Genomic DNA, 21,679 nt, shown 5'->3' on the forward strand with positions numbered 1-21,679 from the left:
GACGTAATTGTTTGAATAATGACAAATAATATGAATGAGTTAATAAAATTTTAATATCATTAATATCTATAAAAAAACGATTTTTTTTATTAATAAATTTCATGTATGCCTTCAAAGTTTACATTACATTAAAACAGTAATTAATTAAAAAACATATATATGTTTCCTACAATAGTTGTTTACATTTTTTAAAGTCCTATAAAACAGAATAATATATGTACATATTTGACTTTTGTTACCGAATAAAATCAATATCATAGAATATTATTAAATTAAATTGCAACACGTTCCATTTTACGAAATTAATGGTGTGTCCGTATTGATAAAATTATCTATGACAAATTTAGACATTTTCAAGCTCTATGATTTTTTGACATATTACAAGAATATTGCACATTACGTAAATCAGCGAGCAAAATTTCATTTAGTGCCCGGATAGGAGGAAAAATGTTGAAAGTAGCGACTACTCTGAGATTAGTTTCAAAACAGGGCAATAATGTCCGGGCCCTTGCAACTGCAGCGGCCTACAAGCAAGCTCTAGTAAACGTTCCTCCAACCCAACTTACAGTTCTTGACAATGGGATCCGCGTTGCTTCTGAAGATTCCGGCGCAGCTACGGCTACTGTTGGTCTCTGGATTGATGCTGGATCAAGGTACGAAAACTCCAAAAACAATGGGGTCGCGCACTTCTTAGAACACATGGCCTTTAAAGGTACAAGTAAAAGGTCTCAGACTGACTTAGAATTGTTGGTAGAGAATATGGGTGCTCATCTGAATGCTTACACCTCGAGGGAGCAAACCGTTTTCTACGCTAAATGCCTTGCTGGCGATGTTCCCGCTGCCGTTGAAATACTCGCTGATATCATTCAAAACTCATCCCTCGCTGAACCCGAAATCGAACGAGAACGTGGTGTTATCCTCCGCGAAATGCAAGATGTCGAAAGTAACTTGCAAGAAGTTGTGTTTGATCACCTTCATGCTACTGCATTCCAAGGTACTCCATTAGGACAAACTATTCTTGGACCAACCAAGAACATCAAGAAAATTTCAAAAGCTGATCTTCAGCAATACATCAAAACTCACTATCAGCCAAGCAGGATTGTGCTCTCAGGAGCCGGTGGTATTGAACATAGCAAACTTGTGGACCTGGCTGGCAAGCACTTAGGTGGCTTGAAGAATACTGCCCTTGATGTACCTGAATTAGCTCCTTGTCGTTACACTGGTTCTGAAATTCGTGTTAGAGATGATTCAATGCCTCTTGCACATATTGCTATTGCTGTTGAAGGTGCTGGCTGGACAGATGCTGATAACATTCCTCTCATGGTTGCCAACACCCTTATTGGAGCTTGGGACAGATCTCAGGGAGGCGGCACTAACAATGCCTCATTCCTTGCTAGAGCTGCATCTTGTGGCAACTTATGCCATAGCTTCCAGTCATTCAATACCTGTTATAAAGACACCGGTCTGTGGGGTATTTACTTTGTATCAGAACCTATGCAGATTGAAGACATGCTCTTCAACATTCAAAGAGAATGGATGAAGTTATGTACAACTGTAACTGAAGGTGAGGTCGACAGAGCAAAGAACCTCCTAAAGACGAACATGCTTCTGCAGCTGGATGGAACTACACCAGTGTGTGAAGACATTGGTCGCCAAATTCTATGCTACAACAGACGCATCCCTATTCATGAACTTGATGCACGCATCGACTCTGTTTCAGTACAGAATGTTCGTGATGTCTGTTACAAATATCTGTATGACCGTTGTCCTGCTGTAGCAGCTGTTGGTCCTACTGAAGCTCTGCCCGACTACACTAGAATCCGTGCTGGAATGTACTGGCTCAGAGTATAAACTCATAGTGTATTTATATATTAGTAACTTGGAAATCAGTTAAGATCATTAAAACTCTCTCCCAAATGTCTTTTGTTTTATTACAATAAAACACAATGTCTTTGGTGTATGTATTTATTATAGTAACATAAGTAATAAAACATGTAAATAAATAATTGAAACACATAATATGGTTCTTTTAATTTAATGGAATTATCATTTTAACTAACATCATTATATAATGAGTAAATTTTAAAATTTATTTCACATTTAAGGATTTTGGCTAGGAGGGCTTATATTTTTTTCTTCTAATGTTTCTGGTACACTGGTAACACTAGGTCTATGAATGACATTTGTTGGCTTCTTTTTTCCATATGGCAGCACCGGTTCAGAATGACTAATCAAACTTGCAGATGAAATAAATACTGATACTTGTTCTGGTGTTGGGCAGGCAACAATTAATAAGTCATCATAAGTAAACCCGGAATTTGATAGTATCTGTTCTAATTGAACAAAGTATCCAACGACATTATTCTGAAATAAAAGAGAATTTATAATTAACAATGTATAGATCAATTTTCACATATTAAATATATATATTTTTTATAAAACTATACATACTTAATAATTAATTACGGTGTAACATTCACACACTTGTTGGGACTAATGGCTTTTTTTATATTTTGTCTCTAGTAGTATGTTTGATGTGTTATGTAATACTGCAGAACTAATTTTTAAATTCATTTATTTTAAGATACTTAAACGGTTTATGCCATGATTAGATAGCAAAGATTTATATATTAATGTTAGGCTAAAACCTTCTGACATAACATAATTTGGAGTAAGTCCCGCTAATACTATTAAGGTTAATTTCTTTTTACATTATATTATATTAAGTATATAGTGTACATAATTATGTAACAATAATAGTAATTCATTTACGTACCCTTATTGGTCTAAACAGTATAAACTCAGTCTCTTTATTGGCTAAATATAATTGCATTGATCTCTGCAACGGTGCTAGGTGGGTCTTAATCCGTTTCTGAGCTTCTTTTACGGCAACTGCCAATTTACCAGGAGTGGCCCAAAGTTGAGATTTTAATTGGTCCGGTGGAGTGAATGCTTGAGCCTAAAAAAAAGAACAATTAATATTTTTACTATTTAAATGTTATATAATTGAGTATTCACTTGCTCTATATCAAATCAATGTTAAAATTAGAATAAAATTGATAACTCTGAATCCAAAGCATTACTTTATTAAAAAATGAAAACTTGGTTTGCAATTCATCAATATTTTCCCACTGGCATTAATTACAGATACGCATATTATTGGTCATATTACCTTCTCAATAAATTCAACCAATGGCCCGGCGAGTATTTCCGTGGAATACTTGATGAAGCTCTCGCAACAATTCTTCAACTGTCTATCAACCTCCTTTCTGGAATCCAACAGATGTTCCCTAACTAACGGCGTGCCTTCTAACAGAAATTCTAGTAAGGCATTGTTACTGTTTAGCGAAAATATCTGTCTCGGCTTTTGTATTAACCCATATGCTGCATTCTTAACATTACTGAAGTCTAAAGTCGTCTCTTTCACAACGAAGTCTACTTGAAAGGGAGCTATTTGCTCTCTTAAAATCAGAAGGTGTTTTATTTGGAACAATTCGCCATCTATGTTGGTTTTGTTAGCGGATATCTGCTTTGCTGCCATGTCCACGCTTTGCACGCAAAGCGAAATTGCTTCTTGAGCGAGACCTTGAAAAACACGTTTTTCAAGACATCTGTAGAGTCTGGATAGAGCCGCTAGAGTTCTTCTTACACCGGGATACCACATCCCGTGGAGATCGGCAGGAGACGCTTGTGGTCTCCTCTGAGCTTCCACGTTAATGTTGGCAACTTCTTGAGACGTGGCCGATACGTCTGATACCACTGAATTGCGGGAGTCGCTTCGTTTCAAACTCTGATCTTGGAGAGACATGGCTATTTGCTGTAAAATTAACATATCATAGTTAAAAATTTAACATAATAATTTCTTTAATATAATATAATAAGTCATTTTTATAATCTACTTTATAGAATATATATTACAGTATATTTATCAATAACATTATATTTTGAGAACGTCTTATTAATTTAAATAAAACTACTTATAACGAATTTTAATCGCCGATATTAATTATTTTGGACATCCCGACGTTTCGAGCACTTTACAGCGTTCGTGGTCACGGGTAGACGGGTAGACTGAGTCAGACTCGGGATGTCCAAAATAATTAATATACGCGATCAAAATCCGTTATAACTAGTTTTATTTAAATGTGTAATAATCGCGAAAATTTAAGACAACATAACGTCTTATTAATTTAAATTTTTACATCCGTGTTCGACAAACATGCCCTAAACGAGTAAATGGCAACTCTTTCTCGCTACCGCCCCCTCTCGCCCCGTGGACTCCACATTGACGACGACACGAGACGACCTCCGTGGTCGAGTGGTGTGTACACCGGTTTTCATGGGTACGCCGCTCCGAGATCCCGGGTTCGATTCCCGGGCGAGTCGATGTAGATTACCATTAGTTTTCTATGTTGTCTTGGGTCTGGGTGTTTGTGGTACCGTCGATACTTCTGATTTTCCATAACACAAGTGCTTTAGCTACTTACATTGGGATCAGAGTAATGTATGTGATGTTGTCCAATATATATATATATATGTCGGAGACGGTCATGAATTCCATAGCGTAACGAAGCGCGGCACGAATCCCGCGTGGCGGCAGCACTATCGTTACGTCACGACGCGACTAACTTCGTGCTACGACGGAGCCTACCCGGTGGAGGCGCTCAGAGACGACTCACTTACGATTCCGCTCTCGTGAAGATCAGTACCTCCATCCTAGGAACTGTCATTCGCTTCGTTGCCAAGTGTGATACAGTGTGATACTGAATTAGTGTATTAAGGACTTTAAACGTAGAATAAACGTGTTCCTGTATTCGCGGTTTCCTATTTGCTCGATCACCCCAGTAATACGCCCCTATGATGTCTGACGATCGTACTGATGTCGCTGTCGATCCGACATATATATAATAGACACGTCTGTCAATTAGTTGTGCTAGAGTCGGCGGGTGCCTACCTCCATCATGAGTAGCTTGTCGGGGTAGGCGAGGTCCCCGGGCGCGGCGCGGTAGCGCAGCACGTCGGCGCGCAGGTGCACGTGCGCGCGGAACACGAGACGCTCCTGCGCGTCCTGCAATAGCGCGCGCGCCGCCGCGCCCAGCGCGCTCAGCGAGCCTGGGACACACACTCAGTTATACAAAGCCCTCGCTGAGCATTTCGTTGGTATGGTGGTGATATATGGATACCGAGGTTCAAACTCAGGTCGGGCCAATTAAAATCTAATTGTTAATTGTATAGAAATATTCCCATTAACAGTATGGAGCCTGGCGGCGCGACACACTCAGTCATACAAAGCCCTCGCTGAGCATTTCGTTGGTATGGTGGTGATATATGGATACCGAGGTTCAAACTCAGGTCGGGCCAATTAAAATCTAATTGTTAATTGTATAGAAATATTCCCATTAACAGTATGGAGCCTGGCGGCGCGACACACTCAGTCATACAAAGCCCTCGCTGAGCATTTCGTTGGTATGGTGGTGATATATGGATACCGAGGTTCAAACTCAGACCAAGCCGATAAAAAGTTATTAATTAATTGTATAGAAATATTCCCATTAACAGTCTGGAGTCTTAAAGTTGAAGGTTGAGTGTGTCCGCTCTAGTGCCTTGGAAAGCACGTGAAGCCGGTGGTCCTAAGCTTATAAGACCTGCGTAGTTGGCAATTTTCCCATCTCTGCCGCTGTGGCACAAATCAGTAGAGATGACATCCTGATTATCATACTTTAGGGTCAGCGCAGTAGGAGAAGTTGTTATTCAATGATACAATTAATTATTTGAAAGACTTTAACCAAAAATAAGTTATCGTCACCTCTCTGACGACGATTTATCTTGGGAATACTAATGTCGTTGACAATTTATATTTTCTCTCGGTAACATTTACTATAAACACATGTCATGGTACATTCTGTCTCATGCGGCATCCACTATAATAAATTGCACTATCTGCACCCACATACACGCACGCCATGACTTTCCTTTAATGTATGACTATTTTACTTTCAACTCACGATCGTTGTTGACTTGTTCCTCGATGACTTCAACCCTCAGAATGACGCAAAGTTCAGCGAGCGTCTCCAAATGGTTGATGTGGATGATGTGGGGACGAAGAGTTTCATATAAGCCGTTGCAGAGTGACTGGAGGTATTCGCTGTAAAATAGAATTCTAGTTTTGAACCCAAAAGAAAAACACGATATTTCCACATCGCAGATGGATTAGATTAATCATAGCTTTTTTGTACAATAGCTGTTCATCTAACACACGTGAGTTAAAAAAACGAATAAATGAACAAGACATTACGAAATTATTAGAACAGTTGCCTTAAGCTTTTGTTAAAGCCAGGTAAAAAGGGCTTAAATTTTAATCGATTTAAGCTTACTTAAAAACGATATATACAGAACTTATAAAAAAAATATCGCAAACCACAATCGCATATCGAAAATTATTTTTTTGTAATGTATAAATGAGTCACTCACTCGAGCGCCGGCGACGGTTGCGCGAAGAAGTGTTCGTAGAGCGCGCACTCGTCGCGCACGGCCAGCGCGAGCAGCGAGCAGGCGGCGCGCAGCGAGGCGCAGTGGTCGCCCGCCTGGCGCCGCGCCGCCGCCGCCAGCGCGCCCGCCGCCGCGCCGCCCGCCACGCGCCGCCGCCGCCCCGCGTACTCGCGCTGCACGTCCGCCAGCAGCGACGCGTAGCTGTCGACGGGGCACACTGTACTGCATGACTGCGAAATCTTTAGGACTAGTCATCACATAATCCTACAGATTTTCCCACTTTGTGCCAACTTCAAATTCCCCTATATAAAGTTATATATCAATTAATAAGCTCTAAAGTCTTTATTGTACTTCCCAAAAAACTTTTTTAATAGATTTAATAGGTTCTTCCTATTTTTTGGAGGAAACATCAAAAGTTCATCTCTGCTCGAATGTGACCGCGGAAATCAGGCCGACCAACCGCTTTACGTATCTTTAATAGTGTACAGTTGATTCCCATACTTTTTTTTTTTTTTTTTTGTTGACGCAGGGTAAATCTTCATAGATACCCGACTCCTGGGGGGAGGCCAGGTTATGTGAGATTGTACTCACTAAAACCCCCTGCGATGGCCGCCACAGCACAGAAAACGGAGAGGCTACGGGATCTTTCGCAGCACGTCCGCGGCCTCTCCCGTGCGTTGCTCCACTAGTGGCTTGCGGAGCCCTTCTCAGGAGGGCGAAGATGGTCTCGCCCTCCCCGCACCCCTCGCTGGTGCGTACACCGGCAGTCCGAGGCCATACCGGACTGCGGTCCTCCTCTCGGCCGTATGAAAACGGATGCGTGAGACCCCCATCTCACGCACCCACGGCCGGAGGGATTGCCCTATTTATTCTGCCCCTGGCACTGGAGCTTGGAGGTTGGAGGTGCAATTATGATTCAGAAGCTGCAAGCAATTCTAAATTGAGGACCTATTTGAGTAAATTTAATTTTAAATTGAAATAAAAAATTGGAAATATAGTTTTTTTTCTTTATATTCTTGACTTACATAGTTGAGACGAGTTAACGGCTGTTTCACAATATATTTATGACTATATAATCTTTATACAAAAGAATATTAAAAATTATTCTATCAATGCTGATGTACATACTATTAATACAAGAAATAAGATTAAACTTGCATTCCGTTTGCATACGGTAAATAGAACGTTTTTGGCCAATGGTATACGCATATATAATAAGATACCGGAAAATATAATCAATTTACCATTTTCAAAATTTAAAAATATTATTAAGACTAAATTAATAAATAAATCATACTATTCATTAAAAGAGTACTTTTTAGAAAGAAACACCTGGAGTTAGGCTCGGGTTCCATCATAGGACGCTAATTACTGTCAATAACAGCATTGTAAATGTGTTTATTTGAAAAGAGCAACTATGCGAGTTTCTTGCCGTTTCTTCTCGTTAGAAGCTGCTTTCCGAAACGGTGGTAGTATTTGATTATTGACGATTCAAAAACGCTTCGTTGTGAAGTTTACTTGAATAAAATTGATTTGATTTAAGATTAATATTTTTCCTATTTCAATAAGATTACGACAATTATGTGTATCGTTTTAATTGAAGCAATAATTTATTATTTCAAAAAGAGTTAAAGGCATGGTTTATCCAACACTATTTGTAAGTTGTATATATTAAATTCAGTCATACAACATACGGGCAATAAAGATTGATTTTCTTATACCAGTTTGAAAAGTCCATAAATCAATGTATGTAATTTCAAAATTATGAAAAATCAAAATAAACAAAATTGTATGTAAGTACTTACTCTTCGTTATTCGCCGCTCTTTTTTCAATTTCGCTTATCACCATCCGTAACTTTGGAGCAGCGGCTTGAAATTTACCAAAGTACACTGCATACGCCGTGTCCATTGCTTCGTTCTCCATCGGGTCGTCCGGAGTAAGTACTTGCTCCGTAGCGTGATTCAGGATATGATTCACGTAACCGCGAATAAGGGATATGGCCCGGCTTTGAAGGTGACGATATTTGACGGTGTATGTGTGGGCTTCTTTGAAAGTACTCTGAAATGTTGTTTAAAAATATATTAAGTGAAGAGTAATTTCTATGCAATTACTTACAACTTCTTAAAAAATGCAAGCGATACACTTATCAAAAACATTCAATTAATATGTAATATAATAGTTACTTACATTTGCTCGCATATAATCCAAGCATTCGTCAATTTTAGCTAGAACATTGAAAAACTGTTCGCTGTTTACTGACATAGTTGTGCTGTTTAGACGCTGTGATAAATGTTCCACTTGAGTGAAATAGTGCATCTTCTGTTTTATATCGTCACCTGAATAAATAATTGAATAGTAATTATTAATAATTCTGTGAATTCTTTATATCACATACATTTGAATAGTATATATCAGAGCAAACACTGACAACATACTCTTTTTAAAAACACAAGGTTTACATAAATACAATTAAAAAAAAATAAATGTATTATTTTCTTGGTTATTTATGTATAACCAAATAGAGTAACAATTAAATCAGACAGTTATATTATACAGAATACTATTTTGTGTTTGATACTCAATCACATCAATGACTGAATGAATCTGTATGATTTTTGGTAAGAGATAGATTATAGTTTGAAAAAGTAAATAGATGACTTTATACGCTAGAAAAATAAATCAAATATACACAATCAAAGTTACAGATAGAAACTAATCTTATACAAATATAACTTTAATAATTTAATAAAATTTTACCTATTCCAGACAGTTTATTTTGGTCTGCCAGCAACTGCTCACTCATAGTATGCAATGCATTTGTCTTATTGGAAACAAGATTATATTCATCAGATAACTTGTTTAGATCCGACATGGTTGAGGATATCTGGAAGATATTATATATTTTATAAATTATAGTCTAAAATGTCTTCCTATAAGTAATAATATAAATTTACATATAGTTATAATATAAAACAGTATTCCTTAACAATTAGAATTCTATAAACTATAATAGGATGCAAAGATGATAATAGCTAAATAAACAAATTTGAAAATAAATTAATTGAATTTCTGAATATTCATTGAATGAATGATAATATGTCAGTAATGTAGTTAAGTGGAAAAGTAATGTATTATATACAAAGATATATTTATCAAGAACAACTTTTAGCGCATGATACAGCAGAACCTTAGCATTAGCAAAATCACATGGAATATGTCAGTCTAAGGATATTTGTAATCCATCTTTAAATTTAATAAGCTATAAATTAATGTTTTATGTATTATAATTCTTATACAAATATTAATGAAATACCTGATTAGTTAAAGCAACACACTCATTTCTCCTTTCTTCTAGCTGTTTATAGTATGCTTCATATGGTGCATCATTCTTTTTAATATTTTGTTCATTTAAGGTTTCATACCAATTCAAGAAATCATATACACTATCAATTGGGGCTATATCTTCACTGTCTTCAACTGGAGTTTCTTTAATCTGGAAATGTTAATGGGTACATCAAATTAATGATAAGTAATTACCTTACTTACTTTATATTATAATTGTACCTATTCTACATATTAATAGTAAAAATATATTAATGTTAGGTGATTACAATCACAGGGTTATAGAATTTCCAAACACATTTAATTCGGTCATAACTACATTAAGTAAATATAAATAATAGGCGAATAAAACTAACCTTTCAACTCTTTTTTTAAATAATTTCATAACTACTTTAAGAAACCTGAGTATAGAAGATAGTAGTATCAGGTTTCTTTTTTAAATTGAATAGAGTAAATTGTAAGAACCTGAACTTACCTCTTCAGCTGAAGATGAACCTTGGATAAGAGCTTCTAAATCCAATATAGCTTCGCGTTGGCTCGAAGTTAACGGTGCTAAAGGATTTTCAGAAGCTTCCCATAATAGCAATTTATTCTGTATTTCTTTTAACGTCATATTATCCATGTTGATGTGAAATGAAATCGTTTAGTGTATTAAAATAATTATTAGTTGATACTCATATTTATTATGACAACTGACAACTAAGCAACATAATGACAATAGCAAAAAACGTCACTGTCATTAATGACACTTTTTACTGATATCTGTCAAGTCTCTATCACTTGTCAGAGGTGATTGACAAATTGAGCTAGTGTTGTCAGCATTTAGCAATTATAAGGGGTTACATACACATTCAGCACAATTGCAAAACATTTTCTACAAGAAAGTTTACTCGAATAAAATACGTTTGATTGAATTGATATGGTAATTAAAAAATAAATACATGTCGAAAGATTTGTTACATCGAACCAAACTTAAAGTGTAAAAATTCAAAATACACAAATGGACGATTGAGGAGTATAATCTTTATTGAAAAAAAAGACATAAGAATGAAATGTATATAGGATATATATTTATTATATATGTTATTTATTTATTACCTTAATCTTAAAGACAAAAGATCAAACATTTTTTCAATGTTTAACAGTTTTAACACGTCGTTCAGCCGCAACTGATGCAGACAGCCGCTCATCATAAAAAATATATCATAATTTTTGACTATACCATTCATTGGCCACATCTATTTCCTAAATTTGTATAAACCAAGAATTCAAAGAAATATATATTTATTAAATTTTTCTGAACGAGATCCATCTAGTAACTTTTTAAAGAACGGGCTCACAGTTTCATTGTTATTGAACGGCACGATTGTTAGTAGACGTACAACTAAGTCATAAGGTGTTGTAGATGACTAAAAGACAAAAATTGTCCTCGTTTCATACGAACTTTAACATAAGCCAAAAGCAAAAACTAGTCGATGATATATCATATTTTTAAGTTTACCACAATTAGATAAGTAAGCAGAGCTACCAAATCGTATTACGAACTAGAGTCTAGAACTAGTTGATTTTACACGCAGTCGAAAACAAGAAAAAGTCATTTGTTACGTATTTTAAAAATATGTATATTAAATTTATGGTACCATTTATCCATTCTGTATTTTATTATTTCTATTTTCAGCAGCAGCGCAACTTTATTAATAACTAGTAGTACCCGCCCCAGCTTCGCACGGCTACTTGATATGTATCGTTATATTATGACGAAATTACATAACATCACTATAAATTGTAGCCTGTGTGTTATTCTGGTGTATAGATAACCTAAATTACAAAAAAAAAAATCATCCAAATCGGTTCAGTGTTTTTTTCGTGAAAGAGTAATAAACATATGTACATACACTATACATCTATCCTCATAAACTTTCGCATTTTTTAATATAAGTAGGATAGGATTACGTCTTTTTACAATGTTAAGATGTGTAGTCTATTTGAATAGGAGAAATGACGTCATAACTTTTTTTAATCATTGTTTCCATTGTTTGTGTGTAGTAGTATTAGCCCAGCCTTGACACTAGGGTAGGATAGTAGAGTTGCCTTTACTGCCTTATAATCTCGTTTTTGTTTAAAGACTCTCGTTCAGTTCTCACCTGATATACCTCTCGTCGCCGTGGTATTATTAAAACAGAATTTAAAAATGTAATCCCTTAAAAAATCATTTAAGTAACAGAAAAAGGGATTCAATATTCTTAAGTGCAAATGAATTACAACTCGGAGAAAAGAAAAGAAATCTGCCTTATTAAGTTTTTTATTTAAATAATTCGGTTTGTAACTATAACTTATTTCATATGTACGTCACTACGAAAGGCGATAAATAATAATAATAATGAAATATATAATACGAAAATATTTAATGTTTGATATCATGTTTTGCTACAAAGGTGTGATAACCATATCTTGGCTATACACAAACATGTGTACAACAACAAGGATTTCGTACAAAAATAGTAAACATTCCGCGTATTAATGCCACGATAATTGTAATAGATTAATTTAATAAATCCTTCTTTTGTCCTTTTAAGACGTTTTTATGTTTTATTTATAAATTACATAACTAAACATACAAACCTAATATGGATGTTAAATGACAAATATGCTTTGTGTAATGCTCTATATGCGGAACATATGATAATTAGCATTACAAAACAAACCATTAGTTTAAATTTCCTTAAATGAATTAATATCATGTCACCAATTTCATTTAATATATTAATTATGTTGTCAACAAGAAATGGAAGTTATCTGATTCATTAATTTAAAAAAATTGGTATAACACTTTTGTTTCAGTATTTTTTTTTCCATTTATAACTGCCGTTGTGAGGGACAGTTGATTGGATAGGGGTGAGGGATGTAAGTAAAGGACAATAACAAACAACATTCTAATAATTTTGCATTTATTGGGTACGAGGAACCTTCTGGTCAACATAAGCTACATTGGACATTCTGTTTACAGTATATTTACAATATCAGAATCATATATCGTTAATCTAATAATGGAGTTAATTACTGCATATTCACAATAATCAAGACGACCTCATCATCATCTATACACATACGTAGCCTTGTACAAAATACTAATCTACTGATAGTAACAGTAGCTGGGCTTGCCCTCGTATAGACCTTTAATATATTATACGATACATAAGACCCGACCCAGCCACTTTGTTCGATTATTTAACGATAAACAGTAAAGCATTTTAAATACAGCAATATTTAACTTACATTAGACACGTCTCGCGGAGCGTCCCATATCATTTCAACGTTTCTAGACAATATACCCTTGCCTTCAAGCACTCTCTTTATTTACATTCCTACTCACGATTCTATTACAACTTGTACTATATACAAACAATTTTAATCATTAAAAAAATACAATGTTAAATCGCTATAACCTCTATTATTCGTATAAGTAAAGGGCTGGAATAAAAATAGTTTTTTTTTTTTAATTTCAGCGTGCAAAATTCTCTAAAGCCAGCGTAAGCGAGGCTACACCCCCGCAACGACTAAAAAACGACGTATTATCATTACACTAACATCAATTACAGATGAATACATCCAAACATTATATTAACTGTATCAATTAAGAGTATAACTAAAGGACAAATCCACACATTCAAGAACGCTAGACAGATCATTACTCTTGAGGTTGACGAACGACCACGTGCAATTCCTTTGATATAAGGTACTTGCGGGTAACAAGGGCCACCGTCTAACAAGGGCCACGTGTCGAAAATTATCCTAAAAAACCGTTTTATCCATTTCTAGACACGCACACATGTAAACGACCAATAGAAAAGCTAGCCTGCGTATCGCATGACAATGCGCCACGCGCCATCTTGACAGTAGGTCTGCGACTATCGAGTGTGTTCGTGCGTGTTGTATTATTATAAAATTCTTTCGTTAGAAATTATATAAAATATGCATTAAATGTTTGTTTTTAGTTAGGTTTGGAATTTGTATGTAAAATTTAGAAGATATAGCTTCTGTTGAAGGTAAGGCTTAAATGTTTTTTTTACTATTATGTGTTTTTATCTGTTTTGCTAAAAAATAAGCCAAAGAGTCTAATTAGAGCCACATTCTAGGCGGCTTACGAGGGCCGGCCCTTATTAAACTTATTGAATTAATTTTCATATCTTTTTATACTTGTAAATTATTATGTGTTATTTGTATTACCTTATATCAAAGTCCTAATTTCTATCATTAAAAAAGTAATATTTGGAAGATTGACCCTGGGGGATAGTAATAAATTGGTATTATTAGGCTTTTTCTGATATTTTTTATTTTTCAGAAGTTTAATTAACTTATATCATCTGCTGCATTTTTCCTTGAATGCGATAGGAGTGGCCATGGCTTTTTCATTTTTTTTTTGCTTTGTGTCGTGAGGCTAGACTATTGGCATGAGCTTTATGTATGTCGTTTATTTTTGTAGGTTTCAATAATGGAACATTCCATTAAAAGAAATCGGGGTCTATGGACACTTCAACAGCTGGAGGCAGCTATGGCTGCTGTCAAAGACGGAGTCATGTCTCAACGTGCTGCTGCTAAACATTACTCTATACCCAGAAGAACATTGGTAAACCATCTGAAATCAGGCAAAGTGGAGAAACAGATAGGACGTCGCACAATTATGACGAAACAGCAAGAAAATGATCTAGCTTCAAGGATTAAGCGACTAGCATCCATAGGATTTCCTTTAACGCCTAAATTGTTACGCCACCAAGCCTTTGTTTTTTGCGAATCAAATAATATTCCGAATAATTTCAATAAATCTACGAAGCGAGCTGGCAAAGATTGGCTCAAACTATTTTTAAAAAGACATACTGAGATATCAAAGCGCAAAGTTCAAATATTAAATCCCGGAAGAGCACAAAAACTTAACAAAGCAATTGTCATGCAACACTTTCAAGAGTACAAAAAAATTTACGAACAGCTAGATATTGCTAATAATCCACAGCGCCTTTACAATATGGACGAAAAAGGCTGCAGACTGACAATCCACAATCAACCTTTGGTTTTAGCTCAAAAAGGGTCAAAAAGAGTGCACATGGTGGCACAAGAACATGCCGAAAACGTTACGATAGCCGCTTGTGTAAATGCATTGGGTAACGCAATTCCCCCAATGATACTATTTAAGGGGAAAAGGATGAAGCCCGAGTACAACGACAATTTGCCTTCAGGATCGTTGGTAAAAATGGCACCAAAAGGAAGCATGACTACGTCACTATTTGTTGACTTCATCCATCACCTGGGTAAGTTTAAATCGGATGGTCAATGTTTGCTCATTTTCGATGGTGCTTCGTGCCATTTAGATTACAGCATTGTTGATGCGGCAGACAAGGAAAATATTATACTGTATTGTTTGCCTTCAAACACTACTCATGAACTTCAGCCTCTAGATAAAAGCGTGAACAAATCGTTTGAGCATCATTGGGACGAAGAGGTTTTAACATTTACGTATCAACATCCTGAAAAAAAAATTACAAAAGCCCGTTTCAATTCAATATTCAGCAGGGTTTGGTCGAAGTGCATGACGCATGATATCATAGTAAACGGCTTTAAATCTACTGGTTTGTATCCGTTCTATCCAGAGGCGATACCATCAGAAGCCTATGCTCCTTCTGTTCTTACTGAGAGGCATTGTCAACAGGAAAATGTTATCCCCCGATGCGATTCACCAATTCCAGGTCCATCAGGTATTAATAAAAGTCACACAAAACTAAGACCTCAGCCTGATAGTTCTGATTCAGATGCCACTTTATGTGAGAATCAAAGTCCTAGCTCTCCATCCTTACTGCAACCGGATTTGTCTCAGCCACATATAGAAATTATCGGAGTCAAGAAAAGATTAGTGTCCTACAGTACAACTGATTCTGACTCACCTGATCCAGGGAATCACAATACTAATACTGAAATAAGAAGACCAGTTATTTATAGCTCTGATACAGACTCTTCTAGTGTTGAATTGACGAAAATGCTCAATGAACCCGGCACGAAGTCTTTCTTCGGCATATACTCGAGTTCAACAGACAATGAAAATGAAAATTCTGCAACTAAGCAAGATCGCACTCCCATCAAGCAGATAACTGCTAGGCATGTAAAAGCTACGAAGAGCTTAAGACCTGTCACAAGTGACGAAAATTCTGAAGATGATGTACCACTAAGAAAGTTACAAGAGAGAAAGAAATCATTTCAAGAGCTCATACCAACACCAAACTTTGCCATTGTCAAACAAAACCCAAAACGTAAAGCAATTAATTACAAAGCTCAGATTGTTACTAAAAATTTATTTGAAGAAAGGCAAACTCATAAAGAGAAGAATAAGAAAAGAGAAAGAAATATAAGTGATACTGATATAGAGAAGCAACGGAAATCAAATCTGAAGGAGGGTCACCGGCGAAAAGTAAACATTAAGGATCGTTCTAGAAGGTGCGAAAAAGGAAAAAAAGTGAAAGAATCAAAGAAGAAAAGCAAATTAAGTAGAGATGAAATTGATACTAATGATAGATGGTACTGTTATGCATGTAATACAGAAAGATTAGAAGATATGCGACAGTGTCCATTATGCCAAAAGTGGTTTCATGAAGCATGCGTGGGACTTACTAAAGAAGATACGGATTTTGCTTGTCCAATGTGCAATTAGAAGACTGAGAAACTTAACTTGATCTCAAATAAGACTTGACAACCTTAGATTTTTCAATTTAGTTATTTTTTATTATATATTATCGTAAAAATAAGCCTTGTTAGGCGTACATTACTATTTTTACGAATTGTGATATTCAATTTAGTTCCTTTAGACTCAAATCAGTAAGTAATATCGTTATTATTATAAAGTACAAATTACGTGAGTCCAATAAGGGCCACTTATGTTTGATAAACATATTTCTTTTTCTAATTTATAGTGTCGATATATATAGAGATGTAAGAGGTGTTCGTAATTATTATAATTCTTTTCAATTTAATGTTTAAAACACATTTTCGAAGTGAAAATTTGTTACTTAGGTTTAATAAGGTCCATGTGTTGTTTTTATTTGTTATGAAAGTGAATTTAAATATGTTTTTCTTTCTTAAAAGTCAAAAATTGTTTTTGTAATTTGTAATTATAGTTTATTTTTTGTTATTTGGTTATTCTGGATATTTAGAAAATGGCCCTTAATAAACTACATAAGTATAAATAGGGCCACTGAAAGCTTTTTTAAAAACGACTTTGTACTTGATATTATGTTAACGTAACCGTGTTGACTGTACTTTTTCAAATAATAAAGAAATGAATAATAATTTGATAAATAGCGTTTTATTTTCTATTCATTATTATTCTTAATATCTTGGTTTTAAATAAGGTGGCCCTTGTTACCCGCAAGTACCTTATATTATAAATACTGAAAAATTAGATGCCGAGAATTTACGTATCGAAAATCCTTGGTTATTTATGGATTCGGCTGCAAGATTTCATCTCACAGTATTCAAACAACGATAAGATCAATTTAGTGAATCAGTAACAATATAAAAAATGTATAAAGTCGTTTCACTTTTGTTTACAGCGTGTGTGAATGGTAATGTATAAGGAAGACATTAAGCCGAAGATGAAGGAATCTTAATTGTAAATTTCCAACCAACCAAAGCTTTTATATTACATATCTACCGTATAAAGCTAAGAAAGAGTTAGGTCAGAGCTCAATCTACTGAGTCATTCGTTTATCTTAGGGATCCTCAACCTTTGCGAAGGATAAACCAGCCGCAGCCGTGCTGCCATGGGGTCGAGTCCACACTACTACAATGTCATTTTCAAATGTTACACGATAAAACTCGATAAATAACTTAAATTAAGATACCTAATAAAATTATAGAAAATAAATTAACAGTCATTGTTCAATGCGTAGATATATTCAAGTATTATATTATTGTTATAAACACACGACTTACGAGATACTTTCTTATATGGAATACGTTACGGATAGCGATGTCTAGACGTTTAACCCGAACAAAAATATAGTCGTACATCGTTACACTAAACGGGCTCGTTTCCGAGACGCATAGCGAAAGCGCGGCAGTTAGCACGATTCTGCACTCTAAAGATTAAATAACAGAAAAATATATTTCTATAAATCCAAGCATAATAGTACGAAAGGATCGGCGTGCGCGGCGACTTCTCGGAGCTGCCGTCGCGCAGCAGCGACGGGCTAACTATATACGAATGGTGTACAGCGTACGATGTCCACGGGCGACGCGCGGCCCCGGCGTCGACGCGATCGCGGTGCATGCGCGTCCCTCGGCGGGGCGGCGGTCGTCCCTTGTTAACATATGAATTAACATAGCACAGCCATAATGACTCCCTGGGTCCCGCGTGGAGCGTACGCCGAGGGGGAAGGCCGGAGGTGGCGAGCCGGCGACGGCCGGCAGGCGGTGTCACGGGCTCCGGGCGCCGGCCTACGAGACCGGGGGCTGCGGGCCCTGCGGCTGTGGCGGCGGCTTCGTGCCAGCGGCCGGTAGCTGCGCTAGCGTGTCCTGGCTGGCATGCGCGCGCAGGTAGCTGTTCTCCACTTCGAGCTGGTTAATTCTCTCCATGAGTTCGGCGATGCGCTCCTTGAGGACTTCGACCTCTTCGCGCACCGCAAACATCAAGTGGCTCTTAACCAGATCCTGCAAAAATTAAAAAGTCTTGTTAGATATTTACGAAAATATAAAATAATAAGTAGAACTGCGTAATTGAAAACACGACTCTGATTTTAATGTCGATATAGAATAAGTAAAGATAAAATTCGATTATGAATTTCAATAAATTTGAATAGGTACAGCAAAACAATAAACTAATTATTTAATGGAATGTTTAATTCACTTCAGTAAAAATATTAAACGAAAGGCCGTAATCTTTTTGTGTCAGACTGACACGTCCAAATTTTAAACGTAAATAAATGTTACACAAATAATTTATTTTACGATATTAACGTACTTTTGTATCAGGCACGACCACGTAACAGGGGTTTTTCTGTCCCTTTTGTCTGATCTCGTAAAGGCAACCATCACGAGGTTTAATAACGTCAATCATGTTTAAGCGTTGAACTTGTTTTTCGGAATGATTGGATACACGTTGTAAGCCAACGACGGCTGTAATGCAACTGAGGAAAGGACAGTTGCGATTGCGAGTGGCGCGTTCGAGTAACGTCTACGCGTCCTACCGGGCGACTGATGGTCTGCGCTCGCGCATGCCCTATTTAAAATGGCGGCGCACACGTCATCGCCACGCGATCCGTGTGTGGACCCTGTACTTTACAACATTGATATCAACAAAGCTCTTGTTTTCAGATTCTATATTGTAGATAATATATTTATACGAGAACAAACAATACATGTACTTAAGCATTTTCTTTTCAATTAATAACACATAGCATATATATGTATAACGTGTTATATAATATCTTATACAAATTATATAATTAAATTATCGTTTTTATCACAATAACCATGATTTCTAATAATGATAGCAATCTTGGTTATTTAACACTTTATATTTATACAATCATCGATTGAAAAAATATATATAAATGAGAAAACGCATTTAAGACATGTTTCGACTACACTTTAAATTTTAATTTAGTACGCCATATATTGATTTCTTTACTGAAAATGACAGAGGGATATAATCAGAGAAAAATTAAGACTATTTCAGTAAGAGAATCGGACGAGCCTTATACGAGCCTTAACATATAATTTAGTGTACTGCATAATGAGTGCGATATTTAGGATGATTGACGTCTAGTAACACGACAAATTTAAGTAGGCGACATTTATTTTCACTGGATCCTTAATTAGTGTTACAATATTGTACAAACCCAGACTGTTACGGACTCAGAAGTCAATTAGTGGCAATGTACCTAGCTAGCTGTTTTTGAACATTATGATTAAGTTCTTCCAAAAGGAAATTAAAGATTAGAAAAAGAACGATAGTAAATTGTCGAGGTAGAGTTTTGCTTAACAAATATAAAAGAAACTTAAAATAAGTATAGGAAGGATTTATTTCAGTGTTAGACGAATCATTTTGACAACAAATATTAGCACTGCCAGAGGTAAATTAGCAGCGCTCTAATAAGATAGAAAAATATTCAATGATCTAACTACAACTCAAACAACGCAAAAATATCTATATTTGGTGCCAACCGAAGATTATTATATTACATTCGTTCATTTACAGAAATAAACTTGGATATTTATGAATAATACTTCATTTTAATATAAAGTATTAGGTTGTTCATTTATTGAATAAACATATCGAACTTCACCTTGGGTTTTAAATACATACCGTTTGTTTGTTATTATGTTATAATTTATCGAAACCATAATTAATATATATTATATTATACATGCAAGTACCTTGTCAAGCAAGTTTAAAATCGTTTTGAATGTATATACAAATATTAACTGCATGTTGGCACAAATGTGACCGTCTATTTTCGCACCTTGTAAAGACGAATATGATTAACTGTCGGTCAGTAAACAGGTTTGTCGCGACTCCGTTTTAGAAAACAACAATTACAGCAAAAAAGTATTGATACTATATGGATAACTAACATGATATTAAGTAAACCGCGTTTATTTCTATGATAATTAAAGGTAAGAATGCGGACATATATAATCCTAAGACACATTATATTAGATAACTCATTGAATCTATTAGCAGCGACGGTATGGCTAATACATAAATAAGTGCAATTCGAAAAATGTGTCTCCTCATTCACAACAACGAGCTATTTTTCCATCCGCCTACGTGGAATCTAGACTTAATGACGTGCATGAGTCAAGGTACACATGTGCAGACGGACATAACACTAAATGTGGTCTCAACTGAATGATCTGACATTATTATTAGCACTGATTAAAAATAAAATCAAGTGATGTGATCTTGTATTAACGTGGGTGCTGCGACCTCCAATTAGAATGGAAGAATTTAAGTATTCAGCGCTACTAGTTATCGCCAGTTTCACTCAGCAGTACTGCGTCAGGCTTGTAGATTGACGGGGCGCCTTTAGGTTCATTGAAATCAAACAATATTGATAGGCAATTGATCACCTCGCTCGCTTCTAAGCAACCTGCGCGAGGCGTACAGGAAAATGGTGATTAGACTCACATCACTCAAGCGGTAAATTAGCACAAGCATAAATTAAACAGTCGGTTATCGCATGTGTCAATGTTAGCATGTTAGTAGGTAAATTAGATAATGATAAAGAGCACGAGAATTGCGTTAAGAGGACGAGATAAGATGAACGAGTTGATGCTATCGATATTAAAACAGAAGACCAACAGTTAGCCGGAGAGTAATCGGAACCAGTGCAATGTCCCCGTCGCGAGTGCAGTGAACTTTTTCGCAGTCACGTTCAAAAATACAGATGTGATGACATAATGGACCCAAGGGCATAAGATAAAAACCTGCCGGGTTGCATTAAACGGTGATCGAACTGCCAGGAACAATGATCGTTCGAGGATTTCTGTTAAAACATTTTTACGAAATGTCGATTTGGAATCTTTATAGTGACAATTATAGAAAAAGCAATTAGATACACAAAATCGATTATTAAGATAATTGCAAATGTACGAACGAATTAATCTAACGATCCATAAATAAAGAGATATAATATCTTAAGTACCATTTCATGTAATCGAAAAAATCTAAAATATATCAAGAAGATAAACAATAGTGAAGTAGATAAACGTCCGCATGGAAACGTAACAAAAACAATAACAACATTTTTGTTCGTAGTGCAAAAAGTGTATATTCAAATCGTGAATATAAAACAACAGGTT

General features: G+C 35.8%; 4 protein-coding genes across 7 annotated transcripts in view; 2 read left to right on the forward strand and 2 right to left on the reverse strand.

Moving 5' to 3' along the window:
- Positions 1–357: 357 nt before the first annotated feature.
- Positions 358–2,019, forward strand: LOC124534880 (mitochondrial-processing peptidase subunit beta). The gene has a single exon (XM_047110957.1). It carries the CDS (start codon positions 448–450, stop codon positions 1,849–1,851), a length of 1,404 nt encoding a protein of 467 aa, XP_046966913.1. The 5' UTR covers positions 358–447; the 3' UTR covers positions 1,852–2,019.
- On the reverse strand, positions 2,002–10,550 carry LOC124534970 (conserved oligomeric Golgi complex subunit 3). Its single transcript, XM_047111025.1, has 11 exons — positions 10,308–10,550; positions 9,804–9,983; positions 9,248–9,374; positions 8,678–8,826; positions 8,295–8,548; positions 6,472–6,690; positions 6,006–6,145; positions 4,955–5,112; positions 3,173–3,817; positions 2,777–2,959; positions 2,002–2,364 (listed from the first exon to the last, which is right to left on the reverse strand). Exons 1-11 carry the CDS (start codon positions 10,452–10,454, stop codon positions 2,101–2,103), a joined length of 2,466 nt encoding a protein of 821 aa, XP_046966981.1. The 5' UTR covers positions 10,455–10,550; the 3' UTR covers positions 2,002–2,100.
- Positions 10,551–14,288: 3,738 nt separating this feature from the next.
- LOC124534622 lies at positions 14,289–17,121 on the forward strand. Its single transcript, XM_047110565.1, has one exon. The coding sequence runs from the start codon at positions 14,325–14,327 to the stop codon at positions 16,524–16,526; it is 2,202 nt and encodes a 733-aa protein (XP_046966521.1). The 5' UTR covers positions 14,289–14,324; the 3' UTR covers positions 16,527–17,121.
- A 195-nt stretch (positions 17,122–17,316) lies between these two features.
- LOC124534584 (protein bunched, class 2/F/G isoform-like) overlaps positions 17,317–21,679 on the reverse strand; it is a 133,210-nt gene continuing 128,847 nt past the window's right edge. For all 4 annotated transcript variants that reach the window (XM_047110532.1, XM_047110515.1, XM_047110507.1 and 1 more), the window contains one exon: positions 17,317–18,523. In XM_047110532.1, coding sequence (XP_046966488.1) covers positions 18,311–18,523 — 213 coding nt within the window. In that variant the 3' untranslated portion in view covers positions 17,317–18,310. The remainder of the gene's footprint in view (positions 18,524–21,679) is intronic.

This window comes from Vanessa cardui, chromosome 1, assembly GCF_905220365.1.
Source record: "Vanessa cardui chromosome 1, ilVanCard2.1, whole genome shotgun sequence".
In the NCBI taxonomy this organism is placed as follows: Eukaryota; Metazoa; Arthropoda; class Insecta; order Lepidoptera; family Nymphalidae; genus Vanessa; species Vanessa cardui.